Below are 23,628 nucleotides of genomic sequence, written 5' to 3' on the forward strand. Positions count from 1 at the left end.
AAAAGAAAAAGAAATCTCCCACAGTCTGTTTGAGACAGATGTGGTGTGAAGTCAGGAGAATTCCCAACCCAAGCCCCCTCCCCTCTTTTTGGTTCACATAAAATCAAATCTGAAACAAGTGAGAGTAGCCTCAGGTATGGAAGCACAGAGGAAGGTTGTATGTTTTTTTTTGCACAGGTCATTTTCAGGCCTGCTGTTCTCTGACCACTCCACTTTGTTTCAAACACAGCTGATTGCATGGCAGTGTCACAAAAAAGAAAGGAAAAGCTGCAAACTGTCTGCCCTCCAAGGCACGCAACTGCCCAGCCTGACTCGTCAGATATACACAAGCTTCATACAAGCCTTTTATACAGGGTGTGCTTTTGTTTACAATTGGTCTTAGCGTGTGTATTAAGCTAGGAGTGAGAAGCTTGTTAACATTTTGTCTCTTTTGTACCTCATTCATCCTGACAATCCAGTTCTGACACACGCTTCTGGGCTCCAAACTGCCTGCCACCTGTGTGCTTTTCATGCCTCGTAGCAGGAGCCACAAATCAAAGTTTATGTCTGTTTCTGTAGCTGCTATACAGCTATATGAGACACATATCACTGACAGTTTGTTTGTGCTAACTTAACCTTCGACTACTTAATTTTTGGATGATAAGTCTTGAAAGATGAAGGACATACCAGTAAAAAAGAGAGACAGGCTAAACGAGCCAAGTCCTTTTGATTTTCTGAGCGCTGCTCACCAGCAGCGTGTGAAGAGAAAACTCCCAGGGAGGAAACTGCTACTACTGCTGAGCTAATTACAACATTTTATGTATTAGTGAAGCCAAATAGGTCAAAATGTTGAGATTTAAATGTTTTTATCTCAGCTGTAGCTCTGAGCTGAGAAATGTAGTCACTCTTGTGGTTATGCAAACATTATACTGCTATATATAAAGTAGCGTGACTGTCAGATTAAAAAGGCTGAATGTAAAGTATGATTTTTAGAGATGCTTTCATGCCCCAGCACTGACACAGTATCCCAAAATATCTTTCAACACGTTCTGTCAGTTAATTTAGCGATTCCCTTTCAGCTGAGCGTGCGACTGACCTGCAGCAGAGAGTGAGAGGACCAGGAGGTGGAGGAGCAGGGTGAGGTGCAGCATGATGTTGAAGTGAGGACCACCTGGTGGGGTTACAGCTAGAAGCTCAGCCGAAGGAACATTAGCAGGACTGCCTGGTTTTCCTTCAGGAGATGAAAGAAAACAGAAAGTAACAGAGAAGTTAAAACATTGAAAGCTGTAGCACTGGAGCAGGTATCAGAAACATGATGAAACCAAAACTGCCCCTCAGGTAAGTAACATCGCAAAAAAGATGGCCTAAACTTCAATCTAAGTCACAATAGAAAGGAGCATGCAAATAATAATGATTTGCTGCTTGACATTCTGCCATGTGTTGCATTTTCTCTTACAAAATAAAACTCCTTACTTAAAAAATAAGTAAAATTACATGAATAAAACTCAAACAGCATCTCATCATCTCTCATCTCTCATTATCTTTCCAGGTGATTTCTTTATTGTGTGTCTTCAGCCATTTACTTTAATGATTAGAGAGGCTGCTAGCTGCTAGTCCAGTGTTTTTCAAACTTTTTACACCATTTACTACCTCAGAAAATACTGGGCTCTCCAAGTACCACCATTATGACTGACGTTAGGCTACAGACAGTTCACACTGCCTTCATGTTTAGCTCATAAAGAATCACAGATGATGTATGCATGCGATAACCTGCATGAACGTGAGATTTTGTTACAGTCTCACGTGAGCTCAAGGTAACTTCTGGCTTTGTCTGACCTACTGCACAATAAATTTTCTCAAAAAAAAAAAAAAACACAACTCCATTTAAAATTGTACAAAACAGCAAAAACTAAGCAGTTCATCACATCTAAGAAGCTGAAAGCAATAAAAGTTTGGCATTTATGCTTTTTAAAAGCCAAAACCACTTAATCTATTATGAAAAATGTGGCTGATTCATAAGATAATTATTTTGCACATTTTCTGTGAACATGTTAACAATCAACAATTGATAAATTATTAATAATTACTAAGATACAAAACACGTCTTTTTATCAGTTTTATTTATTTAATTAAATAATTTTAGGAACTAATTAGTTATTTGAAACATTAATTTATGAAGCACAAACAGTTTTAGAATAATAAACACAATAAAGCTCTCGCTCAAAACAGCTGCTCTTTTCCATCCTTATTCAACAAATGGCTCCAGCAAACAAAACAACATCACAAAGGGTGCAATTACTGCCAAGGCAGACCAAACCAAACCATGAGAAAACCTGCGAGCTCCAGGGAAAATGGTACAGGAAACATTTACATGCCCATATGGCAGCCTTACGGTATGTAATGTGTGCAGTGTACACAGCCTGTGTTTTCATTCATGTGGACAAAAGCAGAGTGTTTGTAGCAGCATCTTTACTGTGTCTCTGCTTCCAGTCAGCCTCGAGGCACAAGCTCCTTGATAGGTTCACGCCTGATGATTGACATTTGGACGGTTGCCAGAAGATACCCTGAGCGCTGCTTTATCTGAGCAGTCATCTCGCCGCTCAGTCACTGCCCCCGAGATGTTAACGCCACACCAGAACGACCAGCGCCGCCGCCACCACCACCAGCTCTCAGCCTCCCGCCCAGTAACACAATATGAAAAGCAACAGCTGTCTGAGTGCAGAGCGCTGACGCAGACAAGAGGAAGAATCATCACTTCTCCATGATGGTTGAGATTATTTGTCCTCCTTCATATGTCTTCTTTTCCTTTATAAAATTAAGATTCTAAATCAGATCAGACTGGAAATGTTTCATGTATTTAGAATAATCAGTTTTATTAAAAGGCAAAGGGTCCCCCATCACAGAGGCAAAAATGCTGCCTCTGAAGATAATTGCAATACAACTTCAGCGTATTTGCAGATTTCTCAAAATTTAGTCCAAATTTGCACTATATTTGGATGGAAACCCAGACAGTGTCAGCCAGTTTTAATCTGAAAGCCTTGTCAGTGCTTCATAACCTGCAGTTTTTTTTTTTCCAACAAACCCTGTCAAACTCACAGCAAAATGTAGCCTAACACCTTCATATATTCATTTACTGGTAGCACGGCGCTGAGGCATCAGCTCGGTATCAGCAGACTTTTCCATTCATTCACAGGTTGTGCTGGACTGGTGTGTGTTGATTAGAGTGTAATTGAACATGAGGCAGACACTATTGATTTTCTGTGCACAGCCTGAGGTGTCAGCTGGCAGAGACTCAGAGGTGTGACAGCAGGATTGAGATCTCAGCGCTCCCCAGACAAATGGACTCCTATTACAGAAAATGGATTATGATAGAAGAGAGTCCGTGCAATATGCCAGCTTTGCATGACACAAACAAGACTGCACCTCATGCACAGCTAAATATTCACACACACACACACACACACACAGACACTGACAAACATGCATGCACTTGTGGATATACACCCACTCACAGACAGACAAACATGCAGACATAACGCACAACTGTACCACATAAAGTCCGAGCTGTACAGCTGCAGGAAAGCAACACAGAGGGGATTTCATCTTCACGCTGGTCTGTATCCTAGCAACACCTTTCAAAAGGAGCAGTTTGTGTGCTGCGGGGGGCCTTTTGTTACCAGCTATGAAACTATGCAAACACTCATTTTAATCTGGAACAACACGGCTGCTGAGGAACGAAGATCTGGGGAGCTCTGCTCACCTATTAAAGAAATTCATCTCCTGAAGTAAGACAAAGCACTAAAAAAGGGTTATACTTAATTTTAGGCATGACGAAATGTACTTTGTATTAAACTAGACAAAATCTAGAGACGTATATTCTTTTTTAGTCAGTAAACTCAAATCCATGCACCGTACATAAATGAGACTCAAGAAAATGTACTTTGTATTGAGTTAGTCAAAAACTAGAAATATGTTCTGCTTTATTTGATCATCATTAGACTTTCTTAGAGGGTGAATAAGAACACATTACAAAAGAATTGTTTGTGCAGTCACCCACAAACAAAATAGTCCTAAACTTCTTTAATTTTGGACTTTACTTGGTAGATCTGCACCACAGCTAATTAATTAATAGTTTTAGTTTGATTTCACTTCAGTTTACAGTACAGTTCTGTTGTAATTGCCCTCTGATAAAGTCAAACAAGGGTCTAATAAAGGGTCTAATAACATCTAATAAAAAATATTTTATTTCTAGCTTTTGTCTAGTTTGAGAAAAAGTGTGGCCAAAATAATTTTATCAGAACTTCTACTTTACTCTTCTGCTTTATCGCAACTGCAAGTATAATTTCTGCAACTCATAAATCAGAAATGATCTTAATAGATGCACTTAGGAGATTAGCGGAGACGACAAGGAGCCTCATTATAACGTCACAGTACATAGTGAAAGAACCAATCCCATCTATTCCATTAAGAACTGTCAGTGAATTGATATACTGTAAAGAAAAACCATCAGACCAGCGGCACACAGAAAGGCAGCATGCTCTTATAATCAGTATTAATGGGGCCTCCTACCTCTGCTGTCCTATCTGAGCGGCCTGAATGCACGTGATGAGGGAGCTCCAGTCATCACAGTAAATCACAAGGCCCGAACGTGACAGCCCTCAAACAAGGCCATTTCTTCTCCCCCATAAATCACACCCTGGACGCTGCCAGAGCTATTACTGCTTGTGGTTTGTCAAGGTTTTTTTTGTTTCCTCTCCCCTCATTCCCAGTGTTGCGTTGCTCTCTGAATTTCAATCTCTCGTTCTACTCCCCTTAGAATTCTCAACCTTATTGCTCAGAAATCAGAAATCATATTACAGCGAGTAGCGGCTGCTGGGGGCAGATTCTGCTGCACCCTGATGACCAATACTGTCATCTGTGCTTTTTATCATGACCCCATAACCCCCTCAGGGCCCTGTAGGCTACGCGAGCCTGAGTGCAACCCCTTCTTCTCTGCGCTCGGCCTGATGTGCGCTGCATAATCAAGTGGGTAACTTTATGAAAACGTCTTCTCTTATCGGCTTGGGCAGATCCACTGATGTGGGGGAGGTGAAAAGAGGACAGGGTGGAGGAAGAAGAGGTCAGAGACTTCAAAAACAAGATGTTGCTCCAACAAATCCACCCCACCCCCCCCATCCCGCCAACCGCCACCATCACTCGTTACACACAAACACAATCAACGCTACCGCCGCAATCAGTCATTAACAGCATATTTGCGGTAATCCTGCAAGGAGAACCCAAGATGGGGTTAACGCTGGATTGGTCTTAATCAGTCGGAGAAGAGAAAATGAGCGCTGCTTAGTGTCAGCGATTGCAGCATCCAAGTCATGTCTGAACTCCACAAGGATGAAAACATTTAGCAGCACAGACACAGTAGTGCTGCTCTTCATGGATTTCTCTCACTGTGAACTAAAAATCTTTGAGTTTATTTTTTTTGCATTACATTTTATAGACAAAACAATTAATTGTGAAAATAACAGGCGGCTGAATCAATAAAGAAAATAAGCGTAGCCCTGGTGTTGTTAGTGGTTTGCTCTTTAATGTGAGACTTTTTATTACAAGGGCAATATATTCATGTTTATCATTTAGTGTCCATTATTATTATCGATCTGTGGGATTTCCTATGTAATAATAAATTGTGATTGATTGTTTTGTTGTCTGAAATTAACAGGCAAAAGCACTTAGCAAGCACGCCACCTCGTAAACTGAACGAACTGGAAAAATGCCAGTTTCAGTTTAACTACTTAAACATCATATCATGAATAAACTGTGTATTAGAGGAATAATTCGATATTCTGGTAAATACACTGCTATACTCACTGTCTTGAGTTAGATGAGAAGATTTATTCCACTAAATACAAAGCTGAGCATGAAGACTGGCAACAAAAGGGAAACAGCTAACCTGACTTTAAAGTTCACAAATACTGTTTATGCACCAAAACTAGTATGTATTTTTTAAAACTTGTCTAAATCCACTAAAAATATGTGATTGATTTCTTTCCTATTGCCAGTAGACGCCTTGCTGTGGTAAACTTTGTGTAGACTCAACTCTTGTCTGTGCAGGAGAACAGATAGAAAGACATGTTATAAAGTTTCTGTGCTTTTCCAGATTTTCACTGAATTTCTCTCCTGCGTCGCTGTTTGTACTTTCAGGTACAGCTTTTTTTTACAGTTTCATATTCACTTTCAGACGTATAGGAGTCATGTTAAGTTACTGCTGATGAAAACAAAACATTTCCTAATTTTGCTCAACCATGACTAAAGCTTTTAGTTAACAACATAAACTGGGATTATTTTAAATTTTATCAGAAATGTCTTTATCCACCATTTTACAGCAGCTAGAGCAAAAGACACATCCACGTAGTGCGATGGAGATACAAATCACTGTAGGCTGACACGCAGAGTCCAGACTGAGTCATGTCAAGCCAGCATGTGCATGGAAAGCGGGCTAAAGAGTGGCAGTTACAGATTGGAGGAGACCAGCCTTCCTTGCCTCTGCCGGAAAAGGGGAGGGTATCATGTTTACATCATTGCCAATCAGAGCTGGAGCCGATAAAAATCTATGAACACTGCAGAGTCATTTGACCTGGGAATATTTGCTGATTGAACCTTTTCCCACTGATGACAAAAGCCAGATGTTAGCGGGAGTTGGTGTAATGGATTTTCTGTCCAGTGCAAAAAGGGCTTAATTGACATTTTCATTTCTCTAAAACACACAGGTGCTGGAAGACAGACTTTGTCACCTTTGGACAGAGCTAGGCTAGTTGTTTCCCTCTGTTTCCAGTGTTTGTGCTAAGCTAAACCAACAGTGCTGGCCATAGCTTCATATTTAGCTAATGGACAGATGTGAAAGTATATCGACCCTCTAATCTAACTCTCAGCAAGACAGCGAATAAGTGTTTTCCCTGACTGTAGAATGAGATGTGGATTTATATGGTGTCTAATTGCTAGACATCTTAAAATCAAACATTTTGTGATGCAGCAAAGAGGATTTAGTGTCATGACCGAATGCAACTGGGAAATAGATCCAGATTAAATATTGATCTGGACTGAATTAAGATGAAACAGTGAGACATTGGGCCTGACATCATGTGTAGGAGGCAGCAGAGACTTAGTCTGGTTTAAGGGGCATTACTGTTCAATCTCGTTTCAGTTTTATTTATCCCGAGCCTGCTGAGAACAGTTGCTGTTTTTCTGATTCACATTCATGAAAATTTTACACACCTACATGCCTCACAGCTGCCCAGCATAACCACCACCCACTGGTGGTCGACTGAAGCAGCTGGGAAGTTTGATCACTCGATTTTTTCATCAAGAATTCAGATAGTAAGCACATTTGAAGCCAGTTTACCAGCTACAAGGACAGCTCTTTCTTCCAGCCTGCCAAAGTCTCTGTATTTTTAGAAGCAAAGTGCCACCGATTGTACTATTTCTCTAGTTTTATATATTTCCTTTATAACATATTCCACTTGGTGGAAAAAGCCAAAGTATACAAGGTTTATTATCAAAGTGCTAACTTTAGAAATGTAGTTTGACATGGTTTTCTCTTAAATGGAAGCAATAAATAGAAAAAAAGCACAAATCCTTCCACATCAGATGAGATCAGACACCTGATATGACCACATATTGTGTTTAAACATAAATCCCAGAGTGAAACACAAGCTGTGATCCCTTTGATTTTTATGCTGAATCAGTGTTATTGTACCACAAAGCAGTGGTGATACATTTAGTCAAACTAATGTATTATTTATGCCAAATCATTGATTTTGATTCCAAAATGAGCCACAGACAGCTTGTGTGTTTCTTCAGCCTCAGCGCTAAAGGATGCACTCCCTCTTTCCTGTATTTGGAAGATGAGACTGAACTCTGCTACAGACAAACAGGTTTATATCTCCCAGAAGACCAACAACAGAATGATTCAATTAAATAAAGGATACAGACATAGGCTATCCAAGTCTATTACACAGCAGATAAAGCAGTAACCCCCAAGACACACATAACAACACCTGCAGAAAAAAGGATGCTCTTGTCTCTGTACGCTTTGTGCTGCACAGACCCCCTGTTGCTAAGCAGGAACTGCAGCAAGAAAAAACAACTTTATTTTTCACACTGTAACAGCTTGATGATTTCTTCTGCAGTCAGAATTCACTTTTCCACTTTTTCCTTTTAGCAGTCCAGAAGAGTAAACAGCAGAGACATCTAAACTAGTGCTGCAACAGGGTTGTGTGATTGGAGGAATATACTGGCTGTCTGCAATGGGCTGAGTCCAATGCTGGTTGTAGCTTTTTTATTTTCTTTTGTAGGGTGCAATTTTTATCATTTTATTTTGCTAATTTAATGGTCTGCAGACTGAGAACCACTGGTCAGCTGTGCACTTTGATTCAGGGTCACAGTGCCCGCCCACTCAGCCAGACGACAAGAGCACTGAGCTGGGTGAGGAATGAAAGGAAAACAGCCCGGCTATTTTAACATCTAATGCAGTGAATTAAGGACTTCTTTCGACTAAACCAACTTCCGCTGTCCAACAGACAGTCCAGTACCAAGAGACTCTTCATTTACTTCATAAACAACAAAGAAAAGCAGCAAATCCTCACATTTAAGATGACAGAACCAGCAAATGTTTGACATTTTTACTTAAAAAATCGATTATCTGACTGACTAACTGTTTTCCTTACAGCAGGATTAACTGTTCATTTTATTCTTTTACATAAGACACTGTCCAATCATTCATTATCATTATTCATTGATGAAGAAAACTGCACTGTAAGCCATATGTTTTGGCTTTTTTGGTGCAAATGTACCATTGAGGTGTGAATTCAAGTCTGCATTACTTTTTTAGGCTGTTACTTGTACTGTAGTGTGTAATCGAAGACACAGATTGCTGTAGTAATTTTTGTCTGCTCCCTATAAAAACACCTCAATACCACCTGAACCTAAGAACCAGTGCTGGGCAAGCTACTTGGAAGTTATTCTACATTAAATGAAGCTTCACTACTCGGAAGCTACCCACCAGAGAAATGTAGCAAGCTAAGCTACAATAAAATTACAAAAGTAGTTTAACTACATCAAAGCTATTTTTTAAGGTAAAAATAAAGTATCTATGTATCTGTCTGTCTGTGTTTAGTAGTATATTCATTACCCCCTTTTGTACTAGGAGCCATCTACACAAATATCAAGATATTTATTTAAATTGACCACAACAATTTGGTTTTGTAGAGAAGTTTGTAAAAAAAAAAAAAAACTGCACAAGTAATATTTCTGAGTAACATAACCCAAAGTTATACTTTTCAGCTTCTCCTGTCTTCTCATTTTTCGTACCTCTTCCTGCCCAAATTCCCTTCACACACACACTCAAGCGCATGCACACGCGCACACACACAGTTTTATTCTTTGTTGCCAAAGGACATGTTGCTAGCTAGCGCCATGTTAGCTGTTGGTGTTTGCTGACTGAGTTGTGATGATTAGCTTAGCTAGCGATTGTTGTGTTAACTTCGGGAAATACCTGAATGTGTGTCCTTAAATTTGTGTTGGACGTCTTGGATGTTGACAGGAGCTTCCTTTTAGGGTTCCACAGTAAACACCGGAACGTGTAACTGTTCTGTGAGGACTCTGCCACCGTCTCCTGCTGCGCGCGCTCCATCTTGCCCCGCTGCGACAATTTGCGGCCATTTTTTTCTACACAGTCTATGGCGGGCATCAGCAGGAGGGCAGGTACGTGACGTCACATGGAAGAGACGCATTTAAGGTTCAGAAATTTGTGGGGAAATGTAGCTTCTGTGGACGCTACCGCGTTATTTGATCACTAATGTAGCTTTTCTGCTGAAAAGCTATTTGATGTAGAAAACTACGCTACTGCCCAACACTGCTAAGAACATGTGAGTGGTACAGTTTAGTTGGTGTCTAATAATGTAGCATAATGTTGTCTTAAGTTCAACATTAGTATCGTATTAGTATGTTTTATTAGTCTCTGTGCTGCATGTTTTAAATAGTACTTGACAATTAAGTATGAGAGTGCTCTGAATGATCTTTCTATTAAGGAGCTCTGTTGGGCATCAAAAAATGAGTAGTGTAGTCCAAATAGCGAGTTGGAGCCAGATATGGTATGTTAAATATGTTGAATCTCTATTTAATGTACAGTTTATGGTGGAGGATAGTTGTTGCCTCTTGCTTCCTCCTCCCTAGACTCAAAGAAGCTCAGGCAGGCTGCAGGAATGCTGCAGGAGTGCAAGACGAGCACAACATTGTAATGTGACAATAACAGGCATCGATGACTCCTATATTGTAAACTGATCAGCTGTTTATAGCTGTCACTCGTCTGTCAATGTAAAGCTGAGCACTGAACACTCAGTGTCTGTAACATCTGTCCAGGCACCACAGATGAAAATGTCCTCTTGGCTGACTCCGTCCCCTGACTGCCCCTGTTAAATTAACCAATAAATAAAATTATAACAAAATAAAAGACACAGGCACAGACACATGAAGCACAGGACTCTTCATGACGTAATCCAGCTGTGGATGATCCAGTCATGGCTCGTTCACTGTGTCACTCTGTCTCCCTCCCCCCTCCCTCCCCGTCCCTCACCCAATAGCAGCAGCCATGCTAATGTAAGCTATTTATCTCAACCCCTGCAGTCAACACAATGCCCCCCGGGGCCACACAGGCTCAGCAACCTCAGCTGACCTGAATATCAATGACAGCAGTCATTCAGTCCATGAAATCTGGAGCTGGACTGCTGATGTATAAATTACATTAACCTATAAATCAGGTATACAGTCTGTAAATGAATGCAGAAGGAAAATATCAAACACATGACTTGAATCCAGGTGACATTTACATATTCAGCTAATGTTGTTAATGTTATTCCTTCAGTTGTTTCAATTTTGTCATATTTTCTGTCATACTTTAGCTCGGCTGAGTGACATGCGCTGGTGCTTTCTGCAGTAGATGTGATTTTGGCATCGTTCGATTCATTGATTTGGTGTTGCAGCTGTGGATGTCTTGTTGTGCAGCTTTTTTCTGATTATCTACTTTGACCTGCATTTCACTGCCTTCAATCACAGATGTAGGAGATAAAAATGTTGTTTTATCTGAGTCCTTTTGTCTCTGCCACTTTTAAACACAGCCAACACCCTTGCTTAAATCAGAAGAATTTACTACTTTTAATTTACTTTTGCCTTTAGTGTCACAGTGTGGGTTGGTTCACAGTCAAGCAACAAAGAAACCATCATTTGAAACTGTGCCTCAACTGTGACTGACAAGCCAAGAACGTGGGATGACAGCTGATAATTTTGCTATCATCAGTGAGTTTGCGCTTCCAAAGTGATGATTAACACCTGTGCTTTTTCCATTTCTGTAACGGCTCGTTAGCTGAAACAACACTGCGGGCTTCTCGATTCATCTGACCCCTCATTTAACTAAGTCGAGTGTTTTTAAAAGTGGTGTGCTTCGTTTTTTAAAGAGGACATCAAAAATAATTGTGGTAGAAATCTAGTAAAGCTACAGTGAAAACGCACTGTACTTATGTACAGAGGTACAGATGAATATATGGACAAAAATCAGCGTGTAGGTTTTAGTGGCACCTAGCAATGAGCTTGTATCTTACAACCAACTGAATAAAACTTGCCTCACCCTCCCCTTGTAAGGAGAAACTACAGTGGCTGTGACTCAAAAACACTTAAGGCCCTCTCTGAAGCCAGTGTTTGGTTTATAGAAACATGGCGGTTCAACATGGCGGCCTTCGATCCACAGACGCCACATTGTCCGCTTCGGCCCATTGCTGTGATACATCAACGGTGCTGTCATATTGTTCTGGGCAAGACAGGCCTGTAAATAAATACATGTTGACGGGGGAGCTGGCATTTTTCTGAATAAAGAATAATGTGTTTATATTTCTTAGTTGAATTTCAATGACTCATTCTATTCTCATTTTATATATACCAGTTCTGTTGGTTGATGCAGATGTTATAGTACTCTTTATCAAAAACAAACAAAAAAAAACCATATTTGTTTACAGGCCAGTTTCGCCTTGACCAAAATGGCGACAACATTGATGTGCAATTCAGAGGCCAATGCAGCATCTACTTATATACATGTATGACCTGCTCTCTCTGTAGATATACACGCTAATGTAACAAAAATACAAATATTCCTATTTTCAGGTGATTTTATGCTAATGGAAACATACTTAGGAACATTATATTCCATTTCTGTTCATTTCTGCTAATAGATCCCCCTAAATTTTACGTACTGAACATTTAAATAAGAAAATTGGAATTAGTACATTGAAGAAAACCTAACATGTATCTTGATACACCATCTCTAAAATAAATCTAAATCTCTCACCTAAAGACTTGCCCTAACCCAAAAACAAAACAGAGACTCTACCTTGAAGAAAAATCATCTCTGAAGGTAGCAGAGATCTTTTCAAATCCAATTATTCAGTCAGTGGTTGCCGTTTACATTTAAAACACTTCAATTAAATCATTCTTTGTCTCTCCATGAACTGAGCAGATCTGCAAGCCACATCTAAATGTTTGGGACTCTTCCAGATCGTTTCAACGAACATGACAGCCAAGAAATGCCAACATTTCTTGGCAGGAAGGAGACAGTGTGACACAAAATATCAGTCTGCGGACTGGACAGCGATGATCTTAAATTTGGCATATTAAGGATGATTAAAAGACAGTCTACTTCCAAATTAGCATTATAATATTTAAATGCTATCAGAGATACTACTTCAAAGGGACTGAGTGTTATAGCAGACCAAGTAGCTGCAGCATTAGGATTGGCATCTTCTGTCTGGCGCTTGCGTGTTACCATTATTGTTTACATACAACAGTGAAATATCTGTCACAGCATACTTTAAAATAGATTTGTTCTTACGCTAATTATTCCTGACACAAAAATGTGTTGACCTTTTAGTGCAACAGAGTGCCATACATTTAATGAGAGGATAATACTCAAGAGAAAGCCACTAGATATGAAATACTATACGCGCTTTCACGTATGTAAAGTATGTCACATCATATATGATGAATTGTGCCATACATGCAAAGGTCAGAGGAGACCTGCACTCTATAAAGAAGGAGTGCTCAGCTTAATTACTCCGTGCCACATATGTCCAATAAAGATATTGCTGAGAGGTTTCTATAGGAGGGCAGTGACATGCTTTCACTGGTGGCGGCACTCTGCTGTAAATAACTGTAATTACTAAGAGAGAGAGTGCTGCTTGCACTTGATGGCAGAGCTGCACAGATAAGGAGGAAGAGTTCATATTGCAATTAGTGCAGCTGAAGTACACTGAGAAAACAATCAATACCTTCAGATTTTACAAAGAGTCTCAAAGGAAAAGTGTGAATACGTTTATTCTACACAAATGCTAAACAATAGAAAGATTAATCTAAGTCGACTCTTCCACACATTTCCAATTCATCCCATTATTGGATTAGCGGGTGTGAATCCAACATTATGCCACAGATTAACTTGACAAACTGAATGTTTAAATGTAGCTAATCAGAATATAAGCCACAAACATCCTGCTTAATTGCATGGTCAAGAAGAGGAGGAGGTTGCCTTTTATATCACCACACACAAAGCAGTAAGAGACACGCAGTAATAACACAATCAGGGCATGACATGTGTGTGTGTGTGTGTGTGTGTGTGTGTGTGTGTGTGTGTGTGTGTGTGTGTGTGTGTGTGTGTGTGTGTGTGTGCTGTGACTCTGCTCAGTGCTTACCTTGCTGTGGAGAGCTATCATGCCAGTGGCTGTGTGACAAGATGAGCTACTTAGCAGCCCATGTCCCCCATCCCCTCCAACATGCCTACCCTGCCAAGTGTCCTAAATACTCTGCTCCATTGTCTGCCTCCGAAACAAGCGGTGCTGCTGGATGGAAGCACTCTCTCCAAGGTGCAAAGAGAAAGGAGGGAGAATGGGGAAAGAAAAGGCTAATTCCCTGAGCAGGACAGGGAGCCATGCAAATGGGACGCCACTGAAGACGCCTCCCCGCAGTGAGAGCGATCCACAGAGGGGTCTTCTCTCCTCACCGCGGCCAGGATGGGGATTTAATCTTTTAAGCCCTCCCACACACACATGCAGGAACACACCAGCACACAGACACACACACACACACACACACACACACACACTCCCCCAGCACCCCAACTTTAACCCCACCCTCCATCCCGTCTTCACTCTCATCATTAGCCTGGCAGCGGGCCAGACGTATCATCAGCACTGTCATAATCATCATCCTCGCCACTGTCGCACAGAAAGCAATTTTTTCTCCTGGAAAAGATGCCCATTACAGAGGAGCTGAAAAAGGCAGAGAAAAAACACGCGAAACACTTCTGTACAAGACTGACAATGAGACATGAGTAGCTGCTGCTCTGATATGGACTGCTGACTTGAAAGTTGATAAAATTCAGAGCCTCATTCTGAAGTTCATTTTCTTGCCTTATTTCCCTTCTCCTCTTCTATTTATGTTACTAAAGAAAGCCAACAATAATTGAGCTCTTCTTTGAAGTTCATTTATCTCCTCTCCTTGAGTAGCAGTAGTCTGCTTTTACCTCCTTTTACTTTTATTAAGAAATGAGCATACTGAATTTTTTGAAGCTTCTAGTTGTTAAAGGTAGAATCCATCAGTCCAAAGGTAAACTGAAGTCACCTGACCAATAAAAAGTAAAACAAAGACCAGATAATCACAAACACTCGACAGCCATTAATTCTATGAAGTGTTGAGATATGTTGGTATTAACAACTGTGATCTTTTAAAACATACACATATGATTATATTGTGTAAATAATCTGGCACCTCTTTAACATACTATATGCTCAAATAAGTTCTCTCCGTTCTCACATCCCACACATACACCTTTTCACTACCCATTAAGTGAAATTGCACTTTTGCATGCTTTTGTACTGTTGGTTGGTTAAACTCTCTCTCTCCACCTCCTTACACTCACACACGTTCATGTGTAAATCACTGGCCAAAAAGAAACAAAAGACACAGTAAACATTATTTTTTACACTATTTTGGTAAATGTAATATAACATGTAATTTAGCCAAAAAGCATACAGATTTTGACTGCATATCTGCCTATATTAGTTCATGGTATTATTACATTCGTATATATGCATAAATAAGCTCATCTTATCAATAAATTCTAGTTAAGAAAGATTATTTTTCAACTGTAAAAGTCACACTCATAGATCCTTAACAAAGCGTTTAAGTTATTTAAAAATTAATACTGGCTGCTACATCCTCATCAGATTTTTAAAGCTCTTAAATAAAGGCAGATTTCTTGAGCCACGTTTGAGAGGAAGTTGAAACTAGAGACCATCTTGTGATTGGATATTACCACATTATTACACGAGAACTCAGTAATCTTGCACGCCATCAAGTTTAAGTGTGTTTCTGTGGTAGATCCTGCTACAGTACATGTCTCCAGGACAAACACACACACACACAGGCTCACAAGGTGAAAACAATCCCAGTTCACTGCTCACACTAAAACAGGCATTTGCTCTTTAGTTCAGGCTGATTTATTCTCACATATGGACCGAATCCCAGTTTAACCTTTATGAAACATGATTATCTCAGGTCAGCACACAAAAAAAACACTTCTCAGATATATATCGGAATAAACCACAGAGATCCAGTATCAGTTGGACAAAAATTACAACTAAGCGATGTTCTACTGACACAGGAAATTTTCTGATGATTAGAGGGGCTGACTCTCGAACTGATGGGTCATAACTACCACGTTCTGGAGGGGGAAGAAAATTGAAAAAACAAAGCCATTAAACGGGACACTGAGCCCCAAAACCCCTCCAGTGGAGCTTCTCAAGGGCTAACAGTAAAATGATGATACATTATTCAGCTGCTCCCAGTTGTTGTGAGTTTTATACTCATCCTGTGTGCTAACATACGGTTTAAGCGGTGTCCGCTCTGTTGTGGAAACAGGAGGCAGCCCCCATTAAACAAATCTTCACACAGTGCCTTTGGGTTGCATTAACTGAGAAAACGCTGAGTGTTGCAGGGATCTGGTAGAGGTGGCACTAGAGCAGATTTAGGAGAGTATGAGCCTGGCATGGCCCATATAAAAAGTTTGGCTGTGTTCCAGTAAGCTTTATGTCTGCATTACCATATACAGCAGCATTTGAGCAGCAAATGATTTGATGTTGCTCGCAGCCAGATCTGACAACATGATAAATTGGCTAAAAAGAAACAAAAAAGGCCTTTGTGCTGGAGCAACAAAACATGGAGCAATGAATTGATTAAAAATTATTGGATTTCAAGGTGTTTAATCATGCAGAGGTCCCAAATCCTTCCAGATACCCCATTACCATCTATCTTACTGGGCAATTTATGTCCAACTGACACTCTAAGGGAAGCAAATGCATCCTAATTGATCTTGACTCACTCCTGTGGCCTTAAATTATGTCAGGACTGTGAATAACACAGACAGGCGCTGGTGAGTTCAAGGGGTGCTCCCATATTTGAAAAAAAAAAAAAACAATGCAAAAGTGCCCTCTGGGGTGCCTTTCCAATGGACAAAATGTGGTAATTACACTCTGAAGTGCCTTTCCAGTGGACAAAATATGGCAATTACACTCTAGGGTGCCCTTTCAGAGAACAAATTGTGGTAAGTACCATCTGAGGCAGTGTTTCCTAAACAAAAACATGACAAACCATTGTAAGACAGTTCACAATAGGCCTTATCAAAAAATCTCAGAAGGGGTTATTTTGTGCAAAAATGAACATTCCTGACCATTTTTACTGTCATCACCTTATATCATCTGGACACGTGTTATGGAAAAAAAACAATACCTGAACGACAACAATAAATACATTTAGGTTGAGTTAACTGGTTTATTTCATACCCTCAAGAAAACAGTATAAGACATTTTAGCCTACTTCATGAATGAGATAAAATAAGTGTATTTAAGCTGAATTAACATACATTTTAAATGCTTTATAAAAGGTGTACTGTAGATCTTAAATTTGCAACATTTCTTCTTCTTTGGTGTCCCAAATAAAATCTCCTGCGACCCACTTGTGGATCACAACCCTAGTCTTTGGGACTGACTGCTCTAGTGTCCTTCTAGTGGACAAAACATGGTAATTACCTTCTAGAGTGGCCTTTTCAGTGGAGGAAATGTGACGCAGTGCCTCACAGGCTGGTCTAGTTGGTCCCTAATGTTTAAATAGTCAATCATTCCCTGTGTGTGTTTTTATTTCAGAGTAGCTGTTGTTCTGGAAGTCTCATTGCAAACAATTTTAATCTAAACGAGTAATTGCAACCGTTTCATCACACTGTAAATGCATCACGACTTTCACTGCGCTGGCATGCACAGCATACAGCTGGTGCCCTTTTTATATTTTCGTCCCTGCCCCTCAGACAGTCTGCAACTGCAGATAAAACTGAAGAATGATAAAATACAGTAAAAAGAAGATCCTCTAGTATTATCTAAGGCTGTAAGTAACATTAACTTTGTGGGTCACTCAACTTACATAAGTGATTACAGGAAATAAAAGGGATTATGGAGAGCAATTGGTGAGAGCAGCGTATCTCAGAGCTGAAAGCAGATAAAGTCATAGCATTTGAACTAAAATGTAGCCAATGAATCTAAAAATGTCTGCACTTAACCTTCAAGTCATTAAGACTAATGGATCAGGTCAAGACAGTTGAAGATGATGCTCGAGACCAAATCCAATCTAATGGCTTCCATTTAGGCAAGCAAGACAGGAAGATAAAAAGTCAGGAGAATTGTGCAAAGAAGCAAGAAGTACCAGTTCTTCCTTTTAGCGAGCACTCCGCTACTATTCATAAACCATGAGCCACCCTGGCTAATCAAAACCGGCGCAGATCTTTCAGAAGCAGCGTACAGCATGTGGAGCAGGGCACGGGGTGCAGCGGCAGAGCATAAGGCTCATGTCTGGCTGGCCTCACCGATCTGGCTTTTTTCTTCCAATGTGATTTACCCGAGACTTCTGACTCAGCACAATCCCACCGCTGACAGGAATAAAAGAGGATCATTTCCTCCCGCCTGCCATGTTACAGAGCTGCAGTACATCCAGGGTGGGTAAATACTGAATAATTTGTGCTGTTTCACAACGCCACAATAGACAGAAACAGGATTAGCATTTACAGGTAGTTGTCAGTGTCTGTTTCAGTTAGATATAGCTCTTATATATATATATATATATATATACATATATATATATGATTTATGGTACCAGAAGGCAGAGTTTGCTTGGATATGGGAACGTCTGCAGCTTGCAACTTATTGGATATCAGCTGTGTTTTAGATTATGGCATGACTGATAAGATTTTCTAGGACAAAAGTTTTTTTTTTTAAACTAATTTTAACATCTAGTTTTGTTGCCATACAAGAACATAACACTAAGAAGACTGAATGCACTCATACAAGGAATATACTCTCCATATTTAAAGGGACACTTCAGATCATTTGAAGTGGGGTTGTATAAGGTACTTATCAATATTCAGTGTATTATCTACAGTACAGTTGCCTCAAGTTTGAAGAAGGAGAGGAGTGCCAGCAAAGAGGCTGAGATACGTACAGTTGTAGACAGGGTCAACAAAAAATATATTTTAGCCATTTAAAAAAGGTCCACCTAAAAAAAATCATTACCAGTTAACTTGCTGTAAAACTGTCTATTTCCATCTAGAAACTGCTGCACTGTAAATATCGCTCCTTTTCGTTGCCAAAAACAGTAATTTCCCATCTTAAATTAAGGATCGATCGATCGGTTAGTTTGTTTGTATTATTGTGTGACTTCAGCTGACGTTTTAAAACACCAAAGCCACAGAATAACACAATCAAACTAACTGATGACAGCAGAAGTGATTTAATGGAGTCTGGCTGGTTTGGAGAGAGTGATATTTGGTTTATGTAACAGTGGTTTCATACTGGAAAGGCCTGTCTGATGGCACGATAAACCACTGAAAATATTCTCAACATAGTGCACACTTAAACTGATATTGATTTTTCTCAGTTGGGTCTTATTTGGGTGGCTAAAATACACGTCCTTAGCCTCTTACATCAGGACTCCATGCTTCCCCAAACTGGGGGTGTGCTCACAGAAAGTATCCCTTTAAATATCTGCATACAGTTTCATCAAAAACACACAGTAGATGTGCCAACATCTGTTTTGAAGATATGCATGTACTATACTGTGCCGGTACAGCATGGCTGCAGAAAATAATTAATAACTACATAAACAAAGCACATTGTGTAAAAGTGCACTGAAAGCATAAACAGGAAAATTCCAGTATTGCACTTGATGTGCATGAGGGCTTTTCTATTGCCAAGTTGGCTTTCTGTGCAATATATTAAACTAGTTTGTGATCACAAGCAGTGAAATTAAAAACCACCCAGTTATCTCTTTATCAGCAAATTATGATCAGCAGCCGAGTGATCATGCAACTAATTAAATCACTAAATTCTACCCACCTTTTGCCCAAATTGATTAAAGCAAACAAGAATTAACTGCAAATACTGTTTAAACTAGATCTGTTGATAATGGGTAGATGGAACTATTTAACACCGATGGGAGGCATGTGAGCCTCGTTTGTGGTAAGTCTTTTAGCTGTCTGTAATCTGCTGTGGCCTCGTTTCTTCCCCCTATGATCATATTTGATGTGGCGTTGCATGTCAGCAGTATAATGAGGAGATTGAATGCATAAAGAAAGAGCAGAATACATATTCAGTGACACTCTTCATAGTTCGTATGAAGCATTTCTTGTACTTAGACATTCTACAGAGATTTGGGGGTTTACAGTCTCAATCTTTCTGTCTGCTGTCTTACACTGTTTTGTCTTTTTTTGACCATGTTTGACTGATTTTATCCGCACAACACCCCTCTTGTGTTTCTGTAGCTGTGATGTGCAGCGATGTGATGGTCATCAACTCTGTCATGCTCAATATATTCAATGAACTCTCACCTCATGCACCACAGATTAATAACAGGTCAGTGAGTCACAATTTATCAACGTGCCATGCATGAATAAATTAACTTGTCTTGCATAATGTTAACAGGGCTGTTTATGGTTGATTGATAATAGGACAGACACAACTACGGTCTCTCGAAGGCTTGACTTTAAGCCAAAGTAAATTACCCCTGATTGCACAGATCTGATCCTTTAATCAGAGCCTTTCTTTGTGAGTCACATGAAGAGAATAGAAGCAGAACAAGCTGGACAACCTGTGATGGAAGAGAAGAGCCCAACCTGCCCAAAAGAGCTTTTGTGTGCCTGTTAATTTGAGTAGTGCTGAGAGGTTTGGCTGAATGAAGGCACCTTGAAAGGCGTTCGGCTCTCATTGCAAGTGCTTTTTTTGCATGTCAGCTGGGGAATAGGGACTACAGTACAATTGGACTATTTTATAGGCAAGAGAAAATACATCAAAATGTAATTTTACTAGCTGTGATCCATGTGTCACTACATCTATTACAGTTAAGACTTTCTATAATATTACATCTGGGGTGGGCAAGTTTATTTTTGGCTTTATTGAGTGAAAGCTCCATAAAAGCCTTTAAGCATAATATAATTCAAGGAGTCTGAGGGAAAACTAGACTTCTCTATCTAATTGTGGCTCTGTTTTCAGGCCTTAGAAAATCTAGCCTGTGATGGTAGACTCTGGCCAGTCAAAACTAGGTAAAAAAAAACAAAAAAAAAAACATTGATTAGTCTTATTACCAAAAGCATCAGTATTTCATGATCTGTGAATAAGAGAATCCATCCAAACCATCTTTGAGCCACCAATGCAAGGCGGCAGGAATTTGACAACCTTGAAATGAGACTCAGCAATCAACTATCTTTGTCCAGAATAATGCAACTGACCTCAAGGTAAATGTAAAAGACTTCAGCACCAGAGAGCACCCATGCTGCCACAATTAAAAACACAATCCATCTAAAATGTAACTAAAATCTAAAATGTCTAACATTTGAAATGGCTTTCACAGCATCAGAAATGAAGTGCAGCCAGATTAAGAAGTACAATGCATTTAGCCTGTGCCTTTAACTGTGCACACACTTTTGAAACAAGTGTGCAAAACTGCAAACTGCAAAAGCTAAACAAAATAACAAAACAAAGAAAAAACTTGTAGGCTGACATCTTCCTGTCAGTTCGCTATAATGTTAGAGATTAACTGTCAATCACAACATTGGGAATGAAAAGAATAATATCCATAATGCAGCCATAACAAGAAGTGTAGTTACCCCTGTGCCTGTCATCTGTGCACACACAGTGTCAAACAAGCTGCCTAATTATTAACTTTTACATATTTCTTCATTTAAAATAAAAATAAAAAAAATACTAAATTGCTTGAAGGTGCTTAACTGGGGCTCTATCACCACAATAGCCTGTAGAAAACTGCATGACCGGAACTGTTAAGTGTTACTGTAGAGCCCCATTATTCATAGCAAGAAGTTGATTGAGAAAATACGTCTTCAGGGCCTTTAATGAGCGCACACATTTGGAAATTCCAAAGCCAAAGTCATTTCACCTTGGGGGTATCATTTGATTTACTTCTTTGGTGCATTTTTCCAAAGTCATTAATTCAATATTCAGTTTGCTCATTTGGTTAAAAAATTATTCATCCATTTCCATAACCTCATGATCATAAAAAGCTTTTGCACATACAGGGTTGGTTCCCGAAACATTTTCTCAAAGCGCAGTGAAAGCCAGAGCCTGAATTCTGAGGGTACGGGGGAACATGTCAGGCTGTTGTTGATTGGTACAAGCCCAATGCTGTAAAATCACACGTAGAAGTCATTACCTAAAGGTCATATAGACTCACATATGGTGGTGCAGTTGTGAAGCAGCTGGAAAAAAAACACTCACTACATGTGACATTTCCAACACTGTCGAATACTTAAGGCCTACAAACGCATTATACATGGATGAACAATGCACATATAGGGCACAACATTATCACAGCATACATGGTGAGGAAACTTGTCTTAATAGGCGACACTGGACATATAGGACAAATGCCTCAGCTGAGGCTTGATATGAATAAATCACACACTGTGCCTGTGAGATGCCACAGTAGTAATATACAAAAAGAATGAAAATAAGCTATGAATATTTAATGAACGCTTGGTGGCTCAAACATGGAAACGTAATGCCTCAAGTAAGAAAAATGTAAACACGACAAGACTCAGAAACACTTGCATGATGCACTAACACACACACACACACACACACACACACACACATGCAGAAGAGTAGAAATGGGTATCGAGGGCCTGCACTAACTGGTACCAGTTCCTGATTGGTCAGTATCAATATATTGATAAGCTCCTAGACAGACTGTGCTACTATCAGTATCTGTGTAACATTAATTTGCAACAGGCATCGCAGCAATTAGCTGCAGGGTTGTGCAGTTGTTTTATTTGTGCTTAGAACATAACCGCTGTGTAACAGTCAGAAAATAATGTTTTATTCTCTGATTCAGCTGCTTTCTTTCAACCAGCAGTCTCTCTCCCCATATGGACTCTACCTTTCTTGTCTTCAGGCTGACTGTGGAGCAGTCTGATTGCTGGCTTGGCCACCACAGCATGACTTTGGGTTGCATTTCTCCAACTGTTGACTTTGTTTGAACGTTTCCACACCATGCCACAGTGTGTTTTTCCCGGCATCCCCTTCCCTGCTACCGGAGCCATTAGCGAGTGTGCAGTTGAGAGCGCAGCAGTGCAGAGTCTGCACAGTTTAGGCCATTTGTAGGTGAATAATTGCTACAACTCTTTAAATCTGTGTGGTTTGTTTGACTTGTGTGCTGCTAAAGGGGGTTAGCTTCAAAGTAGCAACAACTTAAACCCAGGCTCACTTAAGGTGGACTGACCTTTAAGGTGGACCAGGCCCACTATTCTTATTATAATAACAACACAGCCCTTAACCCCAGTTACCAGTGAAAAGACTATTCAGTCTTTTCACATCTTTGCATGTCATCTTTATTTATTTTTGCATCAAATTAAGGAAAGTAGTATCAACAAGAGCATCAATGTCTGTATCTATTTGCAGTAGGGGTGGGTGATATAGCCCTAAAATAATATAAAATAAGTCAATATACTCAACAATATTTTTTGTTTAGAACTCACAATAGCTGTTGAGTTCTCCTCACTCGATTTTTGGCTCCTCTTACTCGAAATGATGTTTCTGCTTGAGGTGGTGAAATAAGTTTGTTGTGTTGTCTTCTTGCACTTCTCACATGTTACTGTGATTTATTTTACATCTGATCTTTTGTAACCACACAAACTTCCATAATACTTAAGTCTCTCAACTTTTTGGAAATAACTCTTCCACCATAATATTTCCATTATCATGCTATGTTTTTTTAATCATGAAAAAAAGTACAATATATCATGAACATGATATGAACATTTTATGGCACAGACCTAATTAGCAGTACTGATGATAACACCAATTCAGAAGAGGAGATACAACAACTGACACAAAAATACTGTAATACTCATCACCAAGACTTTTCTTATAACAACCTGCAAACAAGGCACATGTACAGCAACCACACACACACACACACACACACACACACACACACACACACACACACAGACACACA

The 23,628-nt window shown here is 39.8% G+C and overlaps 1 protein-coding gene across 1 annotated transcript in view; it reads right to left on the minus strand.

The window, feature by feature from the left end:
• Positions 1–22,711, minus strand: part of cntn1a (contactin 1a) — a 72,375-nt gene extending 49,664 nt beyond the window's left edge. Inside the window, exons 1-2 of the mRNA XM_084734132.1 lie at positions 22,549–22,711; positions 1,076–1,210 (exon numbers count right to left, since the gene is read on the minus strand). Coding sequence (XP_084590258.1) covers positions 1,076–1,210; positions 22,549–22,711 — 298 coding nt within the window. The remainder of the gene's footprint in view (positions 1–1,075; positions 1,211–22,548) is intronic.
• Between the last annotated feature and the right edge of the window lie 917 nt (positions 22,712–23,628).

The sequence above is a fragment of the Lutjanus erythropterus genome, chromosome 13 (assembly GCF_056507025.1).
Source record: "Lutjanus erythropterus isolate fLutEry1 chromosome 13, fLutEry1.hap2, whole genome shotgun sequence".
NCBI lineage: Eukaryota > Metazoa > Chordata > Actinopteri > Lutjaniformes > Lutjanidae > Lutjanus > Lutjanus erythropterus.